Here is a 22183-nt window from a genome sequence, read left to right as displayed (position 1 = left end):
CGACCCCTCCCTTCCCCTGAGCATGTGAAAGAATCATAATTACTTTGCACTGGTGAAAGGAGGGGTTGCTGGCTCCTTTCTAAGTGCCTTTCTAAGTGCCTGGAGTGAGACTGATTGATGGATTATCTGCCTAATGACTCTGTCTTACATCACAAAGGTCAGCAAGGCTGTTTTTAAATTGCCTAGCAGAGGGACATTGTTTTTTAAATGGATTTGCTTTAATACGATTTTTGCCATCCATGTGAGTTCTGGGAACCCTGTGAATTACAAGACTCAACCTGTATATACATTTTTGGACAATAACATGGGCCATGGACACTGTTTTCTCCAAAACTCCAGTCACACTCATAAAATTGCATCTTGACAAATGGCTCACAAGAGGCCATTTCATGTATATAAGACATTTTAAAAGGGGGCGTGATGCTGTTAATTCCTATCCTGTGAAAATTCCTGTTGGTAACTGCTTGATACACATTTTTATATTTGCATTTTACTGTATTGATTGAGAGACTCTTTTTTAAAAATGGTCTGCCAAGAGCCATATCAGTGCCCACCTGCATTCCATTCACACACCAGCTCTCAAAAACAGAGACCATCAAAACCCCTCCCAAGCCCCTGGTAATAGCATTAAGGCGTCATGAGATGCCTACCCCCAGATGTGCACATAGGCAGCACCACAAATTCCAATAAATATTGAGGTATTCCAACTGGTGAGATGTATTTTACCTGCTGAAGACTCCTTCTGTGATTTTCTGGTTCAAGTCAGAGTCTCCACAAGCTACACAAAATGTCTGAACCCTGGCATGCTTCCAAACCACTTTGGATACAGATACCTCTACGTGTGCTTTAAAGTCTCTGTTTTGCTCTTTCTCTGTAACATCCCGTCCTTCTATCTCACCCCTCCTTCTCCCCATCTTAGGACCAGGGTAAAAGAGTAGGGTGTGTTTTTTTTCCCTCCCGAAGCCTACTTCCCTTGTTAGCATTCTCTTTTCTCATGTATTCAGTGCAACAAATACCCTGTACAAGCACTCATATACTCATAGGAACACTCATATATTCTGGTTAGGTTTGTTGTCTTGGTTAAAACCTTTGATTTTTGGTTTAAACTTTCTTTTATTGAATACTGTGCCATTGAGAATCCTCCCTGCTCTCACTTGTGAATTGGTTTTCATAGATGCTGATCTTGCACTCTAGTCTAATGGTCTCTTGTTCTTGGTGCTTGTACAAGGAGGGTTGAGGCTGGAGAGGGCCTAACTACCCCAGTCCTTCCTTTAGTTATTCCTGAATCAGTCAATTAATTTCCCAAATCAATAAAAATAAGCACCAGTTATAACACCCCTTTGGGTGCTATTTCCTTTTTTTAAAAAAAGCCCAAAACCATGGTTAAGCATTCAGAGATCCATTTACTTTGATTCTTATCATGCAACTCCATTCATATCTAATGAAAAGTAACCCCCATGGAATTCAGTAGATGATACTCCCAGGTAAGTATGTATAGAATTTTAGCCTTAGTATTGTTTCTCTCTTTCCCTGCTCCAGTGTTACATGCATAATCTCTTGGGATCTGTGAGATCTCTCATAGATCTCTCAGGACATTGAGCATGTGGGATACTAGAACACTCCTGCATTGACTGTGATATCAGGCTTTTTCACTGTCTGTTGCTTTTCTGGATTAGACCTGGATATTTGAAAGAAGATGCAAATAGGAACTGAGCCATGGGTGTATAATACAATTTCTATGTTATGGTCCAAAGGTAGACATTTGAGAAAGGGCATTTGACTCCAGGCAAACTTGCGCCTAATCATCTTTCTTCCCACATTACTATAAGCCTCACATGTTTTTTAGACATTAGACTAAGGGGATTATACCACACTATATAGATTTTCCTATCATAGGTAATCTGTGTTATATTGTCATAGACACAGCTAGTTTTTCAATTTAGTGTTGCAAGCTTTAATACTGTCCCAGAGGGTAATTGCTCTCATAGTAGTTTTATGGATCTCTTTTCCTGTCTATCCAGTTCACCCTTCACATAGTTGTTTCTCATTATACTCTACCATCCATAGCTATAATAGATGAAAGTCCCTATAAAGCTGCATATCTTCTCCCCATTATATCCTTCTAGACTCAGGTTAAATTACTTTTTCTTTGGTCAAATAATGATCCTAAGCTAAAGTCTTGAATCATTGTAGTTAACAGAAGAAATGCCTTTCTCATTCTCTCTCTTTAAAAATAAAAAAAAAAATCATTTGAACATCAAAATTGAGCAAGTAGCAATATTTTCACTTGTGCTCTACATACTTGTCTTCAATATTACTCTGGAATGATCATGACATACATGATCATGTATGTGAGTTGCAGGGAGAGTTCATGGGCATAAAAAGAGCAACTTGGTGGGCCTTGGGACCCTAGGGAAATCAGCCAGAGTGAAATATAGCAGATGCCTGGCTGGAGGGCAGGATGGAGATTGACTTGGAAGTAAAAAAAAAAAACCCTATAAAAATAGATAGGGAGATAGAGTTGTTGATAAGCAAAATGGCCAAGTCTGAGCCAATGGCACCTTTTCATAGGATGTGAGATGAGAAATCTATACCTCCCGTTTAGAAAGTAATCTGTGCCTTCTTCCTATAGTGAATCCCATGTTCTCAATTAGCAGGGCTGGCCTTAGGAGACACAGAGCCCAAGTGGAAATATTTTGTGCCAGGCCCCAGGTTCACAGCCAAGGTCTGTAGAATCTTAGAGATATAAAAAAAAAATTATTAAAGATTTTATATCTCTATGGTAGAATGGAGAGCAATTAAAATGTGCACTTAAAAATGCATGTGAGTTAATGGACCAAATGGATCTAAGCACATTTTAAATATAAAATTACATACAAGACTAGAGTAGATTAGCCTAGCATGGGGCCCCCTGAGGTGCAGGGCCCAATTGGGAATAATTGGTCCAATTGGCTTAAAGCATCCTGTCAATTAGTGTTTCTCCCATATCTATCCAGGAGCAAACTATAAGAGGTAGCGGTGTCATCATTAGGATTCACGTCACCCAGTACGGTGCGGGAGGCCTGCACGTCACCCCATGCAGTGAGCGGGGCAACGCTCCAGGTGGTGGGCATGGTGATGTGCCATCGCCCCGCCCCCACTGGTTTTTTGGCTGTACCTTTTGTTAGAACACAGATATGTCAATGTGGATTGTTTCATTGCATTCCGCATGACATTCCGCATTGATTGATATATAACATGATGGTTTTATTCCTCCAAATTCTGATTTTAGTGATTTTGAAAACTTGTAGAGTCTCACACACACGCACCCCGTGTCAACTTACTAACACCTTATTGCAGCAGTTCTCAAACTTTTAGCACTGGGACCCACTTTTTAGAATGACAGTCTGTCCAGGACCCATTGGAAGTGATGTCATGGCCAGAAGTCACTTCAAGCAAATTAAATTATAAGACATTTTATACTGCATAAAATGCATTTCAGCATAATTTTGCCTGAAGTGACTTATAATGTCTTATAATGGGGGGGGGGGGGTGTTATTGCAGGCAGGCTACAGAGGAAATTCACTTGGTGGAACAGGGCTGGCTTCTGCTTATTTAATTATTTGTTTTACTTTAATATTTATATTTAATATAAAATATTTATTTAATATAAAATAAATATTTAATATTTTTAGATTGTGAGCCCTTTTGGGACAGGGAGCCATTAGTTATTTGATTTTTCTCTGTAAGCCGCTTTGTGAACTTTTAGTTGAAAAGCGGTATATAAATACTGTTAATAATAACATTTATACTTATTTATTTTAATTTGCCTGATGATGTCACTTCCACCATGATATCACTTCTGGTGGGACTTGGACAGATTGTCATTCTAAAAAGCGGGTCCTAGTGCTAAAAGTTTGAGAACTGTTGCAATAAGGTGTTAGTAAGTTGACACCCTGGGGGTGGGTGTGACACCACTAGTGACCAAAATCACTAAAATCATAATTTGGAAGAATAATGCCTTCATGTTTTATATGTCAATCAATGCATAATTTCATGCAGAATGTGTTCTATCTTTGTTCTATCAAAAGGTACAGCCAAAAAACCACTGGGAACAGAGTGATGGTACAGCACCCCCCCAACCTGGGGTGTTGCCCTGTCCACTGCATGGGGGGGGGGGTGATGCACTGGCATCCCGCACCGGGTGACGTGAACCCTAGTGACGCCACTGTAAAGACCCACCTGGCTTTGCAAGTGCAAAATAGAAAACTTTCCCCTTACCATTCAAGTCTCTTTTTTTGTCCTTTTTAAAGGGGGGGGGGAAGAGGTTGCCTTCTGGAACATATGTTGCACTCCAGCTCCATTGGATTGGGACCGTTCTGGTATCCTCACATTCCCCTTTGCCTGGCCTGACCACTAGCCAAGGCTCTTCTGCCTACTTGTGAGTAAACGCAACCATGAGGCTGCTTAGCTTTCCATAGGGCTGGGAGGGAGGGACCTCTTTCTCCCTTTTGTGCTTTTGGGGGCTGTATTCATTGGATCAGGACCATTCTGATGTCCTTGGAGTCCTCTCAGCCTGCCCTGAGTCCTCTCAGTCCTTGCCTGGACTAAGGCCAGTTTGCCTACTCGTGAGTAAATGCAGCCACGTGGCTTTGATTCGGGCTCAAAAGATGCAGCTGGGAGGGAGGAAGGGACCGCCTTCTTGTGTTTTGGGGGGCTGCATTCATTGGATCGGGACCATTGTGGTATTGTTGGATTCCTCTCAGCCTGCCCTTTCCAACTGACTATGGCAAGTAATCCTACTCACGAGTAAATGCACAATATGGCTCACTTTCACTTTCCATAGGGCTCCATGCATTTTTTTTTCTGGTTTTTTTGGCCATAACATTTGAAGGAAAGGAGGTATTTCAATTCTGTTTTTTGCATTCTGTTCCACTGGACATTCCACATCCAAGAGTATATGGCACGATGGGATACCTCTGAGAGCCACTTAGTTAGCGCGTCCTCCCCCCAGGGTGCGTCACACACCCCTCCTGCGCGTCACCCAGTGCGGCCCACACCTCCCTAGCGATGCCAGTGAGAGGCAGATATAATCTGTAACCTCAGAGTAACAATAGACACATGATCAAAGTTTTTCTGAATCAAATTCTGCAACAAGTCAAATCTTGCCATCTGAAATATGAACATGAAATGTGGGTGCCAACATTTAATCTAATTTTTTTTAAGCACACAGAACACACAACTCTTGTTATACTGAGGAATTTTTAACTTGCTGTAATGGGTATAATGTCAAAGTAGTAATTTGCTCAATAATATGGACTGCTTTGCCATGGTTCCCTTGATACATTACCAGCCATCAGCCCCATGGACCAGTTAGCTAGCACAAGGTCCTGCCACACCATTCTTCAGTCATATCAGTACAAGGGAGCAAAGGAAGATGTGATGGACTTGCTGTAGCCCAGGGCTGCAGTTGTTGGCACATTTACTTGGAAGTAAGTCACAGTCAAAAATTTTGATCAGGATTGTGATGCAGATCTGTACTCAACTTGCTATTTGCCCCTTTACTCTTAACCCCTACAAAACCCAGCAAAGGGCAACTCTGTTTCATATCCTCCCCTTTCCTTTCCCATGTACCAAACACTTTAGACATCTAATGTTCTTCTCCATGCCCAAAGTCCTACATACCCTACCTGTGAATAAGAGAAGGATAGGCCTGTAATGGAGAACATCACTTCCCCAGCTGATATTAACAAGTATTGTGGGATCTGCCACGAAATATGGACATTATTGCCAGCAATATCTTCTATTTTCCATGCTTGGAGAGTGTTGGCAGAAGTCTAAAGTAGGGAAAAAGGAAGACGTGGATTAAGGGATGTCATACATGATCTGTACTGCTATCTAGAATCTATCCTGGAAATAAAAAGATTTTTCTTCCTAAGATTAAAACAATGTTCTCCACTTGGGTCCACTAAACAATTACGAACTCTGTTGGTGGACTGAAATAAAGTCACATTAAAAGCATCAGCAAATGCTGCTTTTACCATGAAAGTTCTGGACTTGTTTATGAGATGCACTTAATCACCATAAAGGGAGAGATAACCAAAAGGTCTGCTTAAGAAGGCTAAAAGGGGTAATTGTGATCATTATTAACTGGTCTATAGAAAAATGTCACAAACACTGTCAAAAGAAGTCTGATGTTGACAAAAGTTTGGGCATAGTAAGTAGCAATCCTTGTGATTTACATACTACAGTTTGGCCATATTAGTATGCCATATACATGATTTAGGGTGCAATCCTAACCTGCGCTGGAGCAGGCAAGCCAAAAGGCTTGCGCTGCATCCAACGCGAGGTTGCAGCAGGCAGCGGCTCACCACAGACAAGGGGAAGCTCTCCCCCTTACCCGTGGGTAAGGGCTGCACGCCCCTATGGATCTCCTCGGACCTGCACCACCTCTGGAGGTGGCGCAAGTCTGAGGAGAGTGGAGCAGTTCGAAGTCGCTACGCTCACCCCGGGGATGGGGGTTGGGATCCCGCATAACTGCTGGGTCCCAGCCCCGCCCCCGGCTCCCCACACGCCCACCCACAGGCCCGCCCTCCCCGTCCAGTAATGCCCCCTCCCGCCCCCTCCCCACGCCCCCCACGCCTACCTTGTGCTCGCGCCGGCACAAGCAGCAGCACAGGAGCCGCGGCGGAGGCTTCTGCCTCTGTCCGCGCATCTGCGCATCTGGATGCGCTGATGAGGCTCCCGCCTAAGGAGACGCAAATGTGCTTTATGGCACATTTGCGACTCCTCAGGGGCTCCTATACTGGCATAAGTGCCAGTTAGGATTGCTCCCTTAGTTCCTTTATGCATAAATTAGTAGAACGAGATGCTGAACAAAGCATATGAGCATATTTTATTACCTGTAATGTGTGAAAAACCAATTTGTGTGTTATATATACCATGTGTATATAACTATGGGAGCAATCCTATCCTGCGCTAGAACAGGTGAGCCAGGACGCTTGTGCTGTATCCAGCGCAGGCTAGTGGCCATAACCAGCTCAGCCAGAGGTAAGAGAAAACATTTCCCCTTACCTCCGGGTAAGGGCTGCTGTGCCCTATGTGTCTCCTCACACATGCGCCACCTCTTGAGAACGGGGAACTGGGATTCGGCATAACTGCTGGATCCCAGCCCCGCCTCCCATTCCCTGCCCGCCCGCAGCGCGGAGGCTTATGTCAGCGTCTCGGAGCACCAGCCAGGCTTCCTCTTGAGGAAGCGCAAACGTGCCTCATGGCACGTTTACGACCCTCCTGGGACGGCTCAAGGGACTTGCGCTGGCCCAATCCCGGGTCAGGACTGAGCCCTATGAAAGACTGTGGTCCTCACAGCTATACCAAAAACAATATGCCTGTTATTGAAATAAATTCCACTGATTTCAATGATACTGATCCCCCAAGAGATACACTTATTTAAAACTTCAGCCTGCAGTAGCAATGCTATCTACATTTATTTGGAAATAAGCCCCACTGAACTAAGTAGAACTTATTACTGAATACACATACATTGGAGCAGGCTGTGTGAGTTCTTACACAGCATAAGGATGTCTACCGAGCTTCAAAAACCGTTCCTTCCTCCCTAGATTCAAAATATGGAAGGGTCAGACTTACTAGTCTTAAATTCATGCATAGTGGTTTCTCTCATGCACTTGGTAACAGTTAATTAAAATATACGGGCTGCACTTGAGAGCAAAGGGATCCATTTGCCAACCATCTATAATGGATTTTATCAATAATGAATAAACATTTAAATAAAAGTGTAATAAAGCAACAGGGCTCGCTTCCCAGCCAGAGAGAACAAAATTGCCCAGATTAGCCAGGCTCAAATGGTATCCCAGGGTTCTGGAAGTGGTTTATAGATCTGTGACTAACAAACTGCAAAGCATAAAATAAACAGGAAATAGAAAAAAAGATACTTTTGTCAGCTCCATAAGATTTATGAGTGAACATTTCAATTTTGCCAGGTGTCCCTTTGCTCTTCTTTTTTCATTCATCTGTTAGAGCTGGAATTTAATTTTCCCATAACAAGAATGGGAGAAAATGAAACTCTCTTATAATATCTTTCTATTCATCTGTCTTATCAGACCATAAGTTTGTCCTCCCTCCCTGAAACTGAGATCTTTGCAGCCCAGCATAGTTATTCAGAAATAAGCCTCTATGTTCAATAGGGCTCACTCTCAGGTTTCTTTTGCAACTTATTCCACAAGTTCAGATGAAACAGAGCACCTTAATGAGTGCTGGTGGAAAATAAAATTATTGCCTCTTCTGCAGATGGTTGAACAAAGTTTGGGTGTAATGCAGTTAAAGCCAAGCACTTTTAAGTCCTATTGATTTAAATGGGTGAAGTAGACCCATCTATGCAAAATCTTAAAAGTGCTTGACGAAATTGGTTAGATCATGGACTATGCTTCCACAAAACGATTACCATAATTATGTCATTTGCATATTTTATTCTGTGTGTGGCCGATATGCAGAACTGTGGCCTATGTCCTTTTTATTGTGAATTTTCACATATAGGAAACAGAATGCCTTTATTTCAACAGCTGACTCGATAGATACGAGCACCCAAACAGCTTTTCGACCAGTTGAGAGATCAAAACAACAATGGAAACCACATGTCAAAGTCAAAGGGCAACTCACATTTGTTATAACAACAGTGTATACTGCTCCAAAATCAAGGAGACCTAGGTGCAGGATGAATTCTTCTGTTCCCATTTGGCATTTTATATTGTTGTATCTTGACATGAAAAGAGAGTGCAACAGTTTCCAATTAGCCACTCATGGTCAAAAAAGCAAACATAGGGCACATGGTTACGAGAATCTTCAACCTAATTTACAATAACAAATAATCCATGCTTCTAGTCCACAAAAAGTATCACCCATGCTCAGTGCTCAGACACTCCTCCCACCCAGAATGGATCAGTGCTGTGACTTCTAATGATGTTGATCCCCTACTGTAGAATATGTGTGAAGGGAGTACCTGGGATGATTGTGATTAATCCTGGGTTGCATTTTCATGATAACTCAGGGACACTTGAGGCAATCATTTTCTGAGCAGGAAAGCTCCACGTGAGCTTCATTCATTCATTCACTCACTCACTGGTGTTCTAACGTTTTGGAGATTTCTAGCCTAGCCAGTTTCTCGTGTATACCCCCACCCCCAATCAAGGTGGTATATAAATACCTGTATTATTATTATTATCATCATCATCATCATCATCATCATCATCATCATCATCATCATCATCATTCAGTTCCTCACACTTCTGTGCAGGAATGGGAAAAGCATTTGTCTAAAACCATGGAAAGTCAGTGGCAGACAACACAGAAAGCACAGGGCTAGGCGGACCAATGGTTTGACCCAGAATGAGGCAACACCCTATGATCATTTGAAGTTCTGACAAGTGTGCCCAAACAGGACACCATGCATACACCATGCGGTGAATGCAAAAAGGCTATGACCGGAACGGGAGCAAGAAATGCCACAAAGAACCAAGAAAGGAAACAGAAGTAGGTTCAGGACAGAGAAACGTTCTTTGAGAATCTCACCTTCCTCTTGCCAGGGTCCTATAACTTGAAACATCGTAGCTTTTCTTAATGCTGACAGACTCCTTATTGGTAAGAGTGGTGTTGACATCCTCATCCAAAGTATTAATGAATCTGTAAAGAAGCTTGATTTCATCAAGACAGAAAATGAATAAAGAGAAATAAAGCATCACATATTTTCCTGGAGGCGTGCTAATGATTTGGAGGGATTGGTGGTCTTCTACTTCTTCAATTATAAACTCACCAGGCAAAAAACACTCTCAGTTAATTGTTTCCTAATATATCTAACCCCATGCAATGATGTCACTGCTCTTTATAGGGGAAAAAAAAAGTTGTTGCAAATAATTCTATCTAAGAAACACGCTGGAATGGGATAACAGAAGGCCAAATTATGTGTTTAATATTATGAATACAGTAGTTTGATCCTGAGTGGGGAAAAATTGGGAATGGGCCCGTGATATGTCAGAAATAACTTTTTCCTCACCATTGCACTAGATGGGTACTAGCTACTTCAGAAGGCACTGCTACAATATGTGCTGGAACCGTGCACCTGTGATTTGGGAACTAATAACATCTCAGTGTTCAAATAGATAATACCCGTGAAAATTCACAACAGGAGATTGCTATCATCAGCAATTCCCTTCTTGTGATTCTCACAAAAGCAACTGTGAGAATACTGTCAGGAAGCGGGGTGCTGAGTTGGGTGAGCTGATCATCTGGCCTAATACAGCAACGTGATTGAGATCCACCAGTGTAAGGCCCAGACAAGACTGGCCCGTTAACCCATTTCTGCCCAGCCCACAGGTGTACACATTTGATCCCTATTGCATATATGCAAGGTTGGGCAGAAATGGGTTTAATCAGTTAATCAAAAGTGAGATGAAACAGATGGCAGATGTAAGAATAAGATGGAATAATGATCAGTAATGTGACAAACTTGTATCTCCTTCTTTACACATGACAAGCAAGGAGGACTGTGTTGATGGTGTCAGATTTCTCCCTATTGTAATCTTGGGCCACTCTAAATGAGAGTGTTCCTCTGTTTTGCAGAAGACAGTAGATGTGCATCCCCAAGCTAGGCAGAGACCATGGTGGGGCAAAGGGTAAAAGTCTCTCTCCCCTGTGTTGCAGTTCTAATCCATGCTGTTCTCCCCTGATATTGCTATGGATGCATTATAATTAAGTACACCAGCGCATTAAACATGAAAAATTCAACATCTTCTGTCATTTGGTACTGAAGTCTGCTGTTTGAAAGCCATCCAGGTCGGCACAGTGGATTCAACACATGCTTTAATGCTCACAGAAGACTGAACCAGAATTCCTGACTCATGTTGCTTTCTGTCAGAATCACTTCATACTTTACATGGCAATCAGATTTTCTGTGGCCACACAAGTTCAGTGTTCCCTGCAGGAAACATGGAAAGTCTGACGAGCAGACGTGGAGGTCGCACTCCAAAATATACCAAAGATGAGCTATGACTCCTCAGGACGTGCCCACTGCGTGTTTCAAAATAGATGTATTCTGTCTTTCACCCTAATTGTGATGGCTGTGGGGGATACTAGTTAGCCCAGTGATTTTTAAACTTTTTCATCTCGCAGCACACTGAAAAGATACTAAAATTGTCAAGGCACACCATTCGTTTTTTGATAACTGAGAAGGCACACCATGCTGTTGGTGAGGAAGCTCACATCACCCAATGGCCTTACTAATAAATGACCCTCCCCCAAATTCCTGCAGCACACCTGCAGACTAATCACGGCACACCAGCGTGCCATGGCACAGCGGTTGAAAATGGTCAGTGCTGCCTAATGGAGTCACATTTAACTGGAAGAAAGGAAGGGGAACAACTGGTCACTACGGAACAGCAACAAAAGACAAACAGTGACAGAATACACCAGACAGCAGTGGAGGCAGAGGGCAGTTGGCATGCTGCATGCTCAGAAAGCATGCATTGAGCAGATACATGGTAGGTGGCCAGGAGCACCCAGCACAAGCTGCCGACATCAGCACTCATCCCCATACTGAAAAGTCAATGGCAGTCAGCAAGCAAAAACCTGTCCAGTGCCGAGTTCACTTTCCCTGCTTCCACTGCTGCCTTATGCATTCTGCTGGCATGCACATGAACTTTCTCCATGCACATGAACTCATCCTCCTGGGATGAAGAAAGGCTGTGGGAAATCCCATCCTCTCAGATCACTGGTCAGCAATGATGAGCTATTCCTTCCCCTTCTTATCTTTCACACCACCTCTCCAGCTACCTCTATGTAACTGCTACATAAAACACCCTTGCTCTCACTGTGCTGATTAGGTCAAAGCTCTAGCTACACCAGAGTTAATGGTTTCTGTCATACTATAATAGCAGAACAACAAATCACCCAAAGCCAGTTCACACCTCACAGCTGCCATTCCTTCCATTGGCTTTTCCCCCATGTCTTTAATCTGGAAACAAAGATAAACCAAAATCAGTTCGTAATTCCACAGGTAAACCTTCTCATAGCAGCAAGAATCATACAGGCGCAAGTACTGAGTCACTGAATGTCTGGTAAAATGGGAGTTGAGCAAGCTTCCTCTTTGCTTTCCTTCAGCCTGGGGAATTAAACCAGCCTCAGGGGTTGTGAGCCCTCAGGCAATATCTCACAAACCTAATTCTCCTTCCCAAAAGGGTTTCTGAAGTTGCAAGAATGACTGCCCATTTGTACGTTAAGGGATGAATAAAGGAATTAGCTTGACTTTCTTGGGTTAGTGTTCTCCCTTGGGAAGATACTGTTTGGGTTTCTTACACGCTGGAAACCAGTGGGCTCTTTCAGAGATCCTGAGGAGAAGAGAAAGTATGCAAGGAAAATGTTGGGAGGAAGGAAGAAAAGGAAGTGAACAGACTTGTGGTGGAAATGAGAGAAGGAGGGAGGAGAAGTGGGTGTGAAGAAGTGGTGTGGTGTGGTGTGGTGTGGTGTAGCAGGTGAAGGGAGGAAACAGGGGAGTGAGAGGAACATTGGGTGAAGGGAAGAGGGAGGGAAGAAAGTAAAGGGGAATTGTGTGAAGAGATAAGGGAGCCCAGCTTCAGCCCCCTACGATGATTCCTTGAAGTGCAATGTAGACTGCCTCTTCATAGTAAAGGAACCACAGGGCAAGGGAGCATGCATTCTCCAGGCAAAATCTGGCCCTTGGCAATGGCTTCAGAGGTTGAAAAAGACAGTGAACCTCCCTTTCAGTCCCACTGCCAATGTGGGAGCTTGAGAACCTTGGTCTTAGAGGATGAAACAGCTTTGCTGGGATAACCCCCAGAGCCAAAGGCAAATCCCACCAATGGTGTGAGAGGAAAAGGATGATCACAAGCTCACACTCTCCTTCCCTTCAGGCCTTGACGCAATGGTAGGGCAAGATGGCTGTTGCATAGCCATTCTGCTTTACTCAGGCACTTGCTCGCTTAAGCAGAAGACCAAGTAAAGACATGGTTGTTTATTGCTTTGAGTGGGGCAGGAGGAGAAAAGGGAAGATAAACCTCCTTTGCTTGTCTCCTCCTTCATGCTGTTTTCCTGTAGAGGGCATAATGATAAAAGCTTTCTTTCTTTAATTATAATGCTTTTTAGACTTTGTCCCCATCCCAAGTAAAATATTACTGCTTTTCCCTCTCTTTCTGTGTCTATAACAGGCCTTTGGATGCTGTGGCAGATATATATTGGTGAACGGACAATAAATTGCACAATACTAGATAAACATGATTAAAAACAAACCACTGTTTGCAAACAATCAACACAGCTTTCCCCTTGGTAATGAATTCAGGCTGATTAGCATCACATTAGTGGATGCAGCCAGTTATCAGTGCTGACCTACACTGATAAATTTTTCATCAAGGGCTATAATGCCAGCAACTACAGGAAGATGTTACTGAACCCATTTCCACATAACAATAAACACCCTTGAAAAACAATAGAAGCAGAAAAAAAGTTGTGTATCTTCTGTGTTGTGATGTCAGTCTGGATCAGCCCTCCCATCTACTGATTAGGAACAAAAAGTAAACGAAGACTAAAAGCGGCACTCTAGAGGCAAACTACACACTTAATGGAAGGTGGGGTTTGGCTCTCAGACGCAATAAGTGAGAGCAGATGCAACACTCCTTGTAATGAAACTTGTAATAGTAGTTGCATTGTGGCATCCATTTAATTAATACTGTACTTGTACTCTTCATTTTAGGGCAGTGACGGATTCTTCCTGTCTAGAAACTGTGGTGCAGCGTGCTATCTAGTCTACCCAAATTAAATTATTGCTTTAGATTCCAGGAAGTGTGGATATATTTTTGATACTGAAGACATTTCATGAATGGACATTTGAAATTGAAAATGCTATAACTGGAAAATTGAATTAACAGACCCAACATATTCATGTCCTCAAATATCTGGTCGATTGTTGCCTGAAATCAGTACTGGAACCTTTTAATTCATCTGGGAACACACAGGATGCTGGATTTTCTTAAGTATCCGATTTGTCCTATTTAAATACCATACTTACTAAGTGGCTTGTGAGTCTTCCTTCTACCTTGTAAACAATTAAGCTGTACACTGTCTTTTCCTGTATAGTGTGATTAAACATGTAAGGTGATCCCTGATACTGTATTGTAAAATGAAGATTTTGTTGACCACTATTCAGAACTAACTTGGAGTATTCAGCAGGGTCCTGGACAAAAAGAAAGAAAATAAATATTTTTATTATGCTATAAAGAGAGAGAGAAAAAAAGGACTTTTCCAAATCATGCTACATTGTCTGGTGTGGATTCCACCTTCATTTTCATCATGATAAAGCTGCCATAATGTGATTTACAGAGTAATCCTATGGACTTTTGCGACTTTGGATCCTTTGCTTCACTGCTGCGGAAGACCCAGCAATGGTGGAAAGATCATGCCACCACTGCACATGATGAAGCTGCTGACAGAAATGGCCAGGGGCTCCATGCATGCTCCAGAAGTGCATGACAACCCGCTGACCCAGATAAGTTGGCCGGAAGTTTGTGAGGAAGTAGGGAGAAATTTGGGGAAGGTTCGAGGTGTGGAAGGGGAGGGCAGGGGGTAGGGAGTGGGCTAGAGGAGTTCGATCCTGATCACAAAAGTGCACGCCAGAACCTATACCTCATTTTCATAGCTGTGTGAGTCAGAGAAAGAAAGAGGACAAAGTGGGTCCCTTACATAGGAGTGTGGGTCTGAGGAGAGTTGACCAGAGGGCATTCCCAGATTTTACCTGTGGTAGGCCTTCTGGTTGCCCTCACAATTAGGCACAGCACACGCTTTGTCAGCTTGGCTGCATGGCGTACAATGGTGGGGGTTAGGTTGGGCAGTTAATGTTGTCAACTTCGCCCGAGCAGCTTGGGGGGGAGCATGTGTCCCCTTGTGATGTCAGTTGGTATTTACTACCTCTGGTAGTTAAAGTTTTTCATTGGACATAGTGAATAGCAGCTGTCACTGGTGCACATTAATGAGAAGTATACAGCCACATGAAAGTTACAGCACATCTGGTCCTTACTTTGGATGTCCAAGAACATTTTACGGCACCAGGTCTCAGCCCAGAAGCCACTTACCAAACGCCTTACCTCCTATGCCACCCATGTCCTTGCCAGTCATGGACCAATGCTGCTCTCTGGGGTGCAATGCCAGGCTCAGCATTGCTAGCTATCCTTAGCCTGATCCAGCTTCATTGGACAGCCTGGCAATCTGAACAATCTGTCAGAGTAGCAAAGCAGATTTGCCTCACCTTGCCCTGCCTCTTCTTATGACTCCCTTGATGCTTGACCCCAGTGCTATCTGTGCTTTCTGCATCTGATTGCTTTCTTGATTAAAATCTGGTTACCTAATTCTGGCTGGTCCTTGACTGCCCCTCCTGGCTCTGGCCACCCACTATTTGCCCTACCTGAACTGGGCCTTCCTACTGGAAGTGTGACAACCACAAAGGTACCATACACTTGGGAAAAGAAGCACAAAACTTCATTCCAGACCTCTAAATAAAGTGCAAGCTTTTTCATGAATAAAACAAGCACACCAGGAAGTGAAATGCAAGCAGGGGTGTGGTGTCAGCTGGACCACCTCCTGGAATGCAAAACATGCCCCCTCCCCTTGCCCCCAAAGTTTCCAGCTGAATGCACTCCATGTGCTTTTACTCCCTGTAATAAACATGGAATTATGAAAAAAGTCAAATTCATATTTTTCAAACAGTCAATTACCCCATTCTTTGTGTTATTTTGCTGTATTTCTTTCCGTTTTTCCTGTTCAAGCATGTTCCGTCTTTAAGATCCACACTGAAATGCTACTTGAACATGAGCATCAGGAATCACAGATCGCATAAAGGGACTTTTTTTTTTTTTTTGGCACATATTTCTCCCAGAAGAATTAACCTTTTTTCCTAATTATAAGTAAATACAGTCAGCCATCTGTGCCTTTTCTACTGAAATGCACCGGAGGGGATTTGCTGTCAAAGGCACAGTGCCCTGTAGATACATGTCAGTGCTCCATATGGCAGGATAGACACAGGGAAAGGAAGGTCAAATCTTCTTGTTCCTCTGAACATATGCGGGAATAGATTCTTCCTTTGTCAAACAGAATGCCTGACAGTAGCCAAATGGGCCATACATATTGAAAAGCGCATTGAATGTAAAATTCATATTTGAACTAACAAGAATCGCATGTGCCTTGATTCAACCTGTGGTTTCTTGGAAATATATCTAAGGTATTTAAGACCTTGACTTATTGGATATGCTAGCCCAAAATAGCATGAGCTCACCTGAAATGGTGTGATAGGCAGTGGAAATAGGTCATAATCTTGAATTGCCACTTTAATATCACTGTCTGCCAAATTCAGAACCTGAATGTAACTTTCTTTTGCACCTGGTACTGGCATAGCATTTTCCTAATTAAAACAAAACATTTTATTGCGGGTAATTTCTCAATATATAGCTATAATACAACATGGACAAGTAGCTAAGGCCTTATCCCTCCTTTACAAAATCATACAATGACAACAAAAGATTGCTCTTATTTAAGGAAAAACTGATGAATGACAACTTGTTGATTTACCTTGCTGTAAAACAAAGTGTGTTCCTCACATATGCTGATGTGTCCATCTGCTAATATGTACGAGTATATACATCCACATACAGGTGAGTGATAATGTAATCTTAGGGCAAATGCTATCTTCATCACTTCTGTCTGGTGCATCAGTAATATGTGAAACAGGAAAACTGTGTGGGGTGGGCAGATGATGTGCTAAAGTGACATAAGCCAAGCCAGTGACATAAACTCCACTAGAAGATGTGGTGCTGATTTTGAATGACACAACAATATCTGCCCATCTCACAGCCCAACCCTACCCACACTTCCCTGGGAGTAAGCCCCTTTGACTTTAATGAGATCTCCTTCTGAGTAGACATGCATAGGATTGGGCTGCCACTTGGTTGTCCTATTTCAAACATCAGCAGTTTGAAATGGGCCCCAACTGCATGGAACTAATAAGCACACCGAAAGGATACTGGAGGAATAAACTCTTAGCATTTACATACATGCAACTTTACATTGACATGGATTTCACTATGGCATTACCAAGGGCTTCAAGATAATATTTTCCCCTTTAAAAGAAAAAATTATGTCAAGAACATAATCATGGTGATTCCATAAATCCCAGCATTTATTGATCTAATTTGCCCCAAATCAGCAAATGGCTCTCTGCAGATCCATTACACACACTGCCCAATCCTATCCTCCACTACTGCTGCTGATGCAGCCGCACTGATGGAAAAGGTGCATCATCCAGTGGTGGGAAGGGGGGACAATAGGACAGCCAGCCAGAGGTCAGGCAAAATAATTTTTTCTTGTCCCCTTCCCCAGTAGGCTGTCCGATTGCCTAAGAGTCTCCTCAGATTGACGCAAGTCATTCTGCTGGCTTACGTCCAAGGAGAGAAAAGGTGGTTGAGAAAGAGGGAATAAGATCTAGCACACAGCAGTGCCACCAAGATCCACCCCTCCCTCCCCCTCTCCACCCACAACACGCCTTTGCTGCCAACTTACCCGCATTGGTAGAGGCTTCAGGCGTCGCAGCTGCATGTGCTGCAATGCTGCTCATTTGCAGCAGTGACCTGGAAGTGCACAACAGTGGCCCAATTTCATGCCACCAAAAAGGTCCTTGCACTACTAGAATGCTAGTTCCAGTAGCACAAGGCTTTGATAGAACTGGGGCTTCAATCTCTGTTCTGATATGAGAGCCTGCTATGCTTCTTAACATGTATTCAGCAGTCTGTAGCATTTTTAAAAAATGAGAAAAATAGCCATTGGTGGAAAAACTCTGCATTTATGCAGAAATAATGCATATGTACCTTTTGCAGGCAGCTGCTCACTGCTTACCTCTATCTTGAGTTCAACAATAGCTGCTGCAGCAAATGCCAGGGCGGCCAGAATCATGCCAGTTGCCATTTTTTTAATGGGCCTGACAGTAAATAAATGCAACTTGGTTAAACATTGTATTAATTTAAGGTGGTACAGGCCGTTTCTTTGAATACAGATCATTGTGCATTAAGCCGCATGAACAGATAGCATGGCAATTATGTAATGCTGAATCAAGAAATTCTGTTATTTAAAACCTCTATGGTATATCACTGTGAAGACAAAACCAAAGCCCAGTCAAATTATGCTATTTAAAAAATGCTCTGTGCTTGCAAGTATCATACAGTTTTGCTCTTAGCTTCTCTAGGAGGGAATGTTGTTTGGCATTTAGTGAATGTGTGAGGTGCAGAAAAGCACCACTGATTATCTATCTTCAACTCCCTTTTGCAGAGGCAGGCAGAAAAATTGCTTTAGGTTATTGAACTACAAGGACTGAAGGAATGTATGAAATAAATTACACATCTTCCAAAGCTCCTATCATTACCTGTATTTTTACAGTGATACATCTGCATACAGAGACCCCTTGGATATAATCAGAAGGGGAGAAGGGCAAGTTAGAAGACTTTCTGAAATGGTGGAGCGCCCCTTCCTCTGCCAAAAAATATTGGGGAATTGGAAATGTTGGGGGTTACCCTGTCAAGCCTCCAAATAAGTTGGGGCTGAGGTCTTTGGATTTCTATGAATCTTATGCTTCCAGAGCATAAAAATATCTAAAAATCATAGGAAAGTCTGATTTTCTGCTGCCTGAAAGCTACAACAGAGTCTGCATTTTCCTAAAAGTTAAATCGAAAGAAATTAAAGTAGATTTTCCCTTCTGTTACCACCATTAAAATATTCATGCTTCCTGGCTAAACAGACGTGGATGATTTCAGTCTAAAAGAGTGCATATGTTTGCACATGAATTTGCATTGCATTTTGTTGAAAGAAGGAAAACACCACCGTTTGCTGTTCAAGTACTTACGTGAAATTAAATTTGCACACATTCATCAAGGGGTATAGCCCAAAGTCATAAACTGGGATGAAGACAAGGATCAAGAGAGGATTTAAGAACTGCAACAACACAAAATCAGCAATTTATGGTAACTAAGGATTATTAAGGACTTTCTTGAGAGAAGCTGAGATAGGGCCCAATTCTATCCAACTTTCCAGCACCGGTGCAGGTGCAATGCATCCCTGAGGTAAGGGAGCAAATGTTCTCTTAGCTTGAGAAGGCCTCCGTGACTACCTCCTCACCAAAGGATGCAGCATACACCCCATTGGCACGGCTGCACTGGCGCTGGAAAACTGGATAGGAGTGGGCCCCAAGACACCGCCACACACTCTGAACCTCACTTTAAACTCATCTTATGGCTCAATCATATCCCATTGCTATGTGGGGGAGTGCATGTTCTGTTGGTGTACACTATGCAAAAGTGTATACAGGTAAGCGCTGCAGTAGGTAAGTTCAGTGTAGGGGTAAGGGGAGGGCAGGGAGGGGCTGGAACAGGCCAGGGGGAGGCAATATCACTGGTGCAGGGGCCTATCCCAGGGCAAGGTGAAAAATGTCCCCTTACCCCAAGGTGACTTCCTGAAGCCAAAATTCCACCACGAAATATGGTGGAAGTCATGCTGGCGCTGCTACATCACCTCACAGGAATTTAGTTAGGATTGGGCTGTTATTCCATAAGTCAGGACTTTCTTTGGCTTTTTGATATATGATGTGACTGTCACTTGACCATTATATCCACAACTGACGATGATGTCAAGATACAATCTATGACTTGGTATATGAAACCATAAGATGTTAAGCAATAAACAGTTGTTTAGGACACCAGGGGGGTGTCAAACCAAGGCTTTTGGCGTTCAGGCCCTGGTTACTTCTGCACCACTAGTGCCCTATTGGCACTGCATCTTTGGCAAACTGAGCTCAGTGCTTTGAGGATGCCTTCTAGGTTGCATTACCAGCTTGCCTAAGCATCAGACAGCTGACCTATCCCTGACCACCATGTCCCATAAAGTTTCAATCAGACTTGCTTCCCTGTGTATGGACACTGCCAGAGCTCCTGCTTCCTAACCATGACCTCTGCCTGCATTTGACCACACACCTGTTTCTGATGCTCCTGATCTTTGTTTGTTGTTCAGATACCTAACCCCTACTTGTTTTTGGACCACACATCTGCTGGCTCACCTGAACTCACCTTGACCCAGAAACCTAGTCATCTAAAACCTGACTATGGTTGAAGTCTGGCAAATTAGTGCTACAACAGTGTGATCAACGGAGGGCAGAAATGATGGAAATTTGCACAGGCTGATAGTTATTGCCCTACCTGCATTTGGTCAGGTTGAAGGACAAATCCTCCCTGAAATATGACATTGAAACTGGTTAGCAAACAAGTAAACAAAAATAAGGCAACTGTGGTAGAACTGGCATCAGTGAAGAAGTAACACACAGGGGTTCTTGGCAGCTAAAGTGACTTGCCCGTGATTCAGTGTTTATTTTTATGGTTCACTCCACATTCTCCTTGACACTAATGGGACAGTGTTTAGAAGCAAACCATCTGCAGAATATCTCATTGCAGAAAACAGTGTTCTATCATGAGATCCGGCCTTCTTTAGATAACAAAACAGTGACAAGACTAGCCATGGAGGTCAGGGATCTTATTTGTTAAAAACAAAATTGTATCCATTTATGAATAGTACAGGACAATGCACATTTATCTGATGCTTCATTAATGATACTTTGCCCTGACCTATCCAACCTCATGATTACCTCTGGGTTGAAGTTAACCTGAAGTGTGTTTACTGTGTTTGTGTATATGGGTTATTGAATGAACAATTGTCTCATTGGGCAGAAGTCTGAATTTGTTCCTCATGGCGCTCCCACTCCTAATGCCCACATCTGAAGTCCTGTTCAGATGTTATAAAATAGAAAATCCATAAGATACGAATACATAAAACTTAGGAGGCAATCCTAACCCCTTATGTCAGTGCTTTCAACACTAGCATAGCTGTGCCAATGGGGCGTGTGCCGCATCCTGCAGTTGGGTGTCACTCATGGAGTTCTCCTCAAAGTAAGGGAACGTTTGTTCCCTTACCTCTGAGCTGCATTGCCCTTATGTCAGTGCTGGAAAGCACTGACATAAGGGGTTAGGATTGCGCCCTCAGTAAAATACAAAATGCATTATTTTATCTTTTGTAATATTATTTAATATTTTCTCTTTAATGATGCACTTAATTTTAAATCAAGAGATGTTATCCTTTATTATCTTACAGTCCCATCTTTTAAAATGATAACTTGAGTTTTGTTTAAGATAAGGAATGTTGTAAATGGTCCTGTGTACTTACAAAGTCAGCATTCATTTTAGTGGCTTGCAATGTCCACCTAGATCCCTACGGAGAGATCAGATCATAATAAACATCCCAATCTGCTAGATATATGAGAAAGAAAACTGATCACACAAGGAATCTCTGATGGTTCTTCTCTCATCCCACCAAGCAATTTTCTTCCCTTAAAAAATGCTGCAAAATGATATTAAAAGCAATATAATTTTTCTCCAAAACTGACCATGACAAAACAACTGTCAACTGTCAGAATTATGAACATGAAAACACAACCCAAAGTTACATCTTTAACATAAAGAATCATTTAAACATATTTTTTCCTTCTTTGTTATATCAAACTTAGTGCCTTGCCAGCCCTTTCCCCCCAAATTAAAATAACCTCAAGGTATGGGGTAAGCAAAAGGAGCACATCTAGAACACTTACAGAATATTTAAGCAATAGGTTGAGATTCACAAACTACAGTGAGAAAAGGTAGACCAGCTTTAAAAATGAAACCAAAGCAGTACATAGTTCTTTACCCAAGGAACATAAGCATCTCATTGTTCTTCAGACAAATGGTTTCTTGTCTCAAGAATCTGAACTGGTCTTTGGTTGCATTCACAAGATATGCTTAAATTGCTTTTTGAATGGTCCACATCTCAGCAATGGCACCACACCCATTAACGCTCTGCATATGTTCAGATGTTAACTTTCTCCTACATTTAGAAATAGCATGCAAACATTTAGAGAATTTACACACCCAAGAGTAATGCTCAGGAGCAAAGTTTTTCTATGGGAAAAATGAAAATTAGCAACTAATGACATGCATCTTTACGGGCATTAGAGGTGGCGCCCCTGTAACTGTGCCCCCCCCCCCCCGCAGATAACAAAAACAGCAGATAATGA

The 22183-nt window shown here is 42.6% G+C and overlaps 1 protein-coding gene across 1 annotated transcript in view; it reads right to left on the bottom strand.

Annotated features, from left to right (window-relative positions):
* Positions 1-22183, bottom strand: part of SLC15A2 (solute carrier family 15 member 2) — a 70852-nt gene that overhangs the window by 4894 nt on the left and 43775 nt on the right. Inside the window, exons 11-20 of the mRNA XM_066634236.1 lie at positions 21301-21345; positions 20283-20315; positions 18938-19026; positions 17938-18019; positions 16325-16450; positions 14069-14233; positions 11955-12001; positions 9565-9675; positions 8656-8752; positions 5670-5816 (exon numbers count right to left, since the gene is read on the bottom strand). Coding sequence (XP_066490333.1) covers positions 5670-5816; positions 8656-8752; positions 9565-9675; positions 11955-12001; positions 14069-14233; positions 16325-16450; positions 17938-18019; positions 18938-19026; positions 20283-20315; positions 21301-21345 — 942 coding nt within the window. The remainder of the gene's footprint in view (positions 1-5669; positions 5817-8655; positions 8753-9564; positions 9676-11954; positions 12002-14068; positions 14234-16324; positions 16451-17937; positions 18020-18937; positions 19027-20282; positions 20316-21300; positions 21346-22183) is intronic.

The sequence above is a fragment of the Tiliqua scincoides genome, chromosome 1 (assembly GCF_035046505.1).
Source record: "Tiliqua scincoides isolate rTilSci1 chromosome 1, rTilSci1.hap2, whole genome shotgun sequence".
In the NCBI taxonomy this organism is placed as follows: Eukaryota; Metazoa; Chordata; class Lepidosauria; order Squamata; family Scincidae; genus Tiliqua; species Tiliqua scincoides.
Note: the sequence above shows the minus strand (reverse complement) of the source record. Positions and strands in the feature narration are given on the sequence as shown.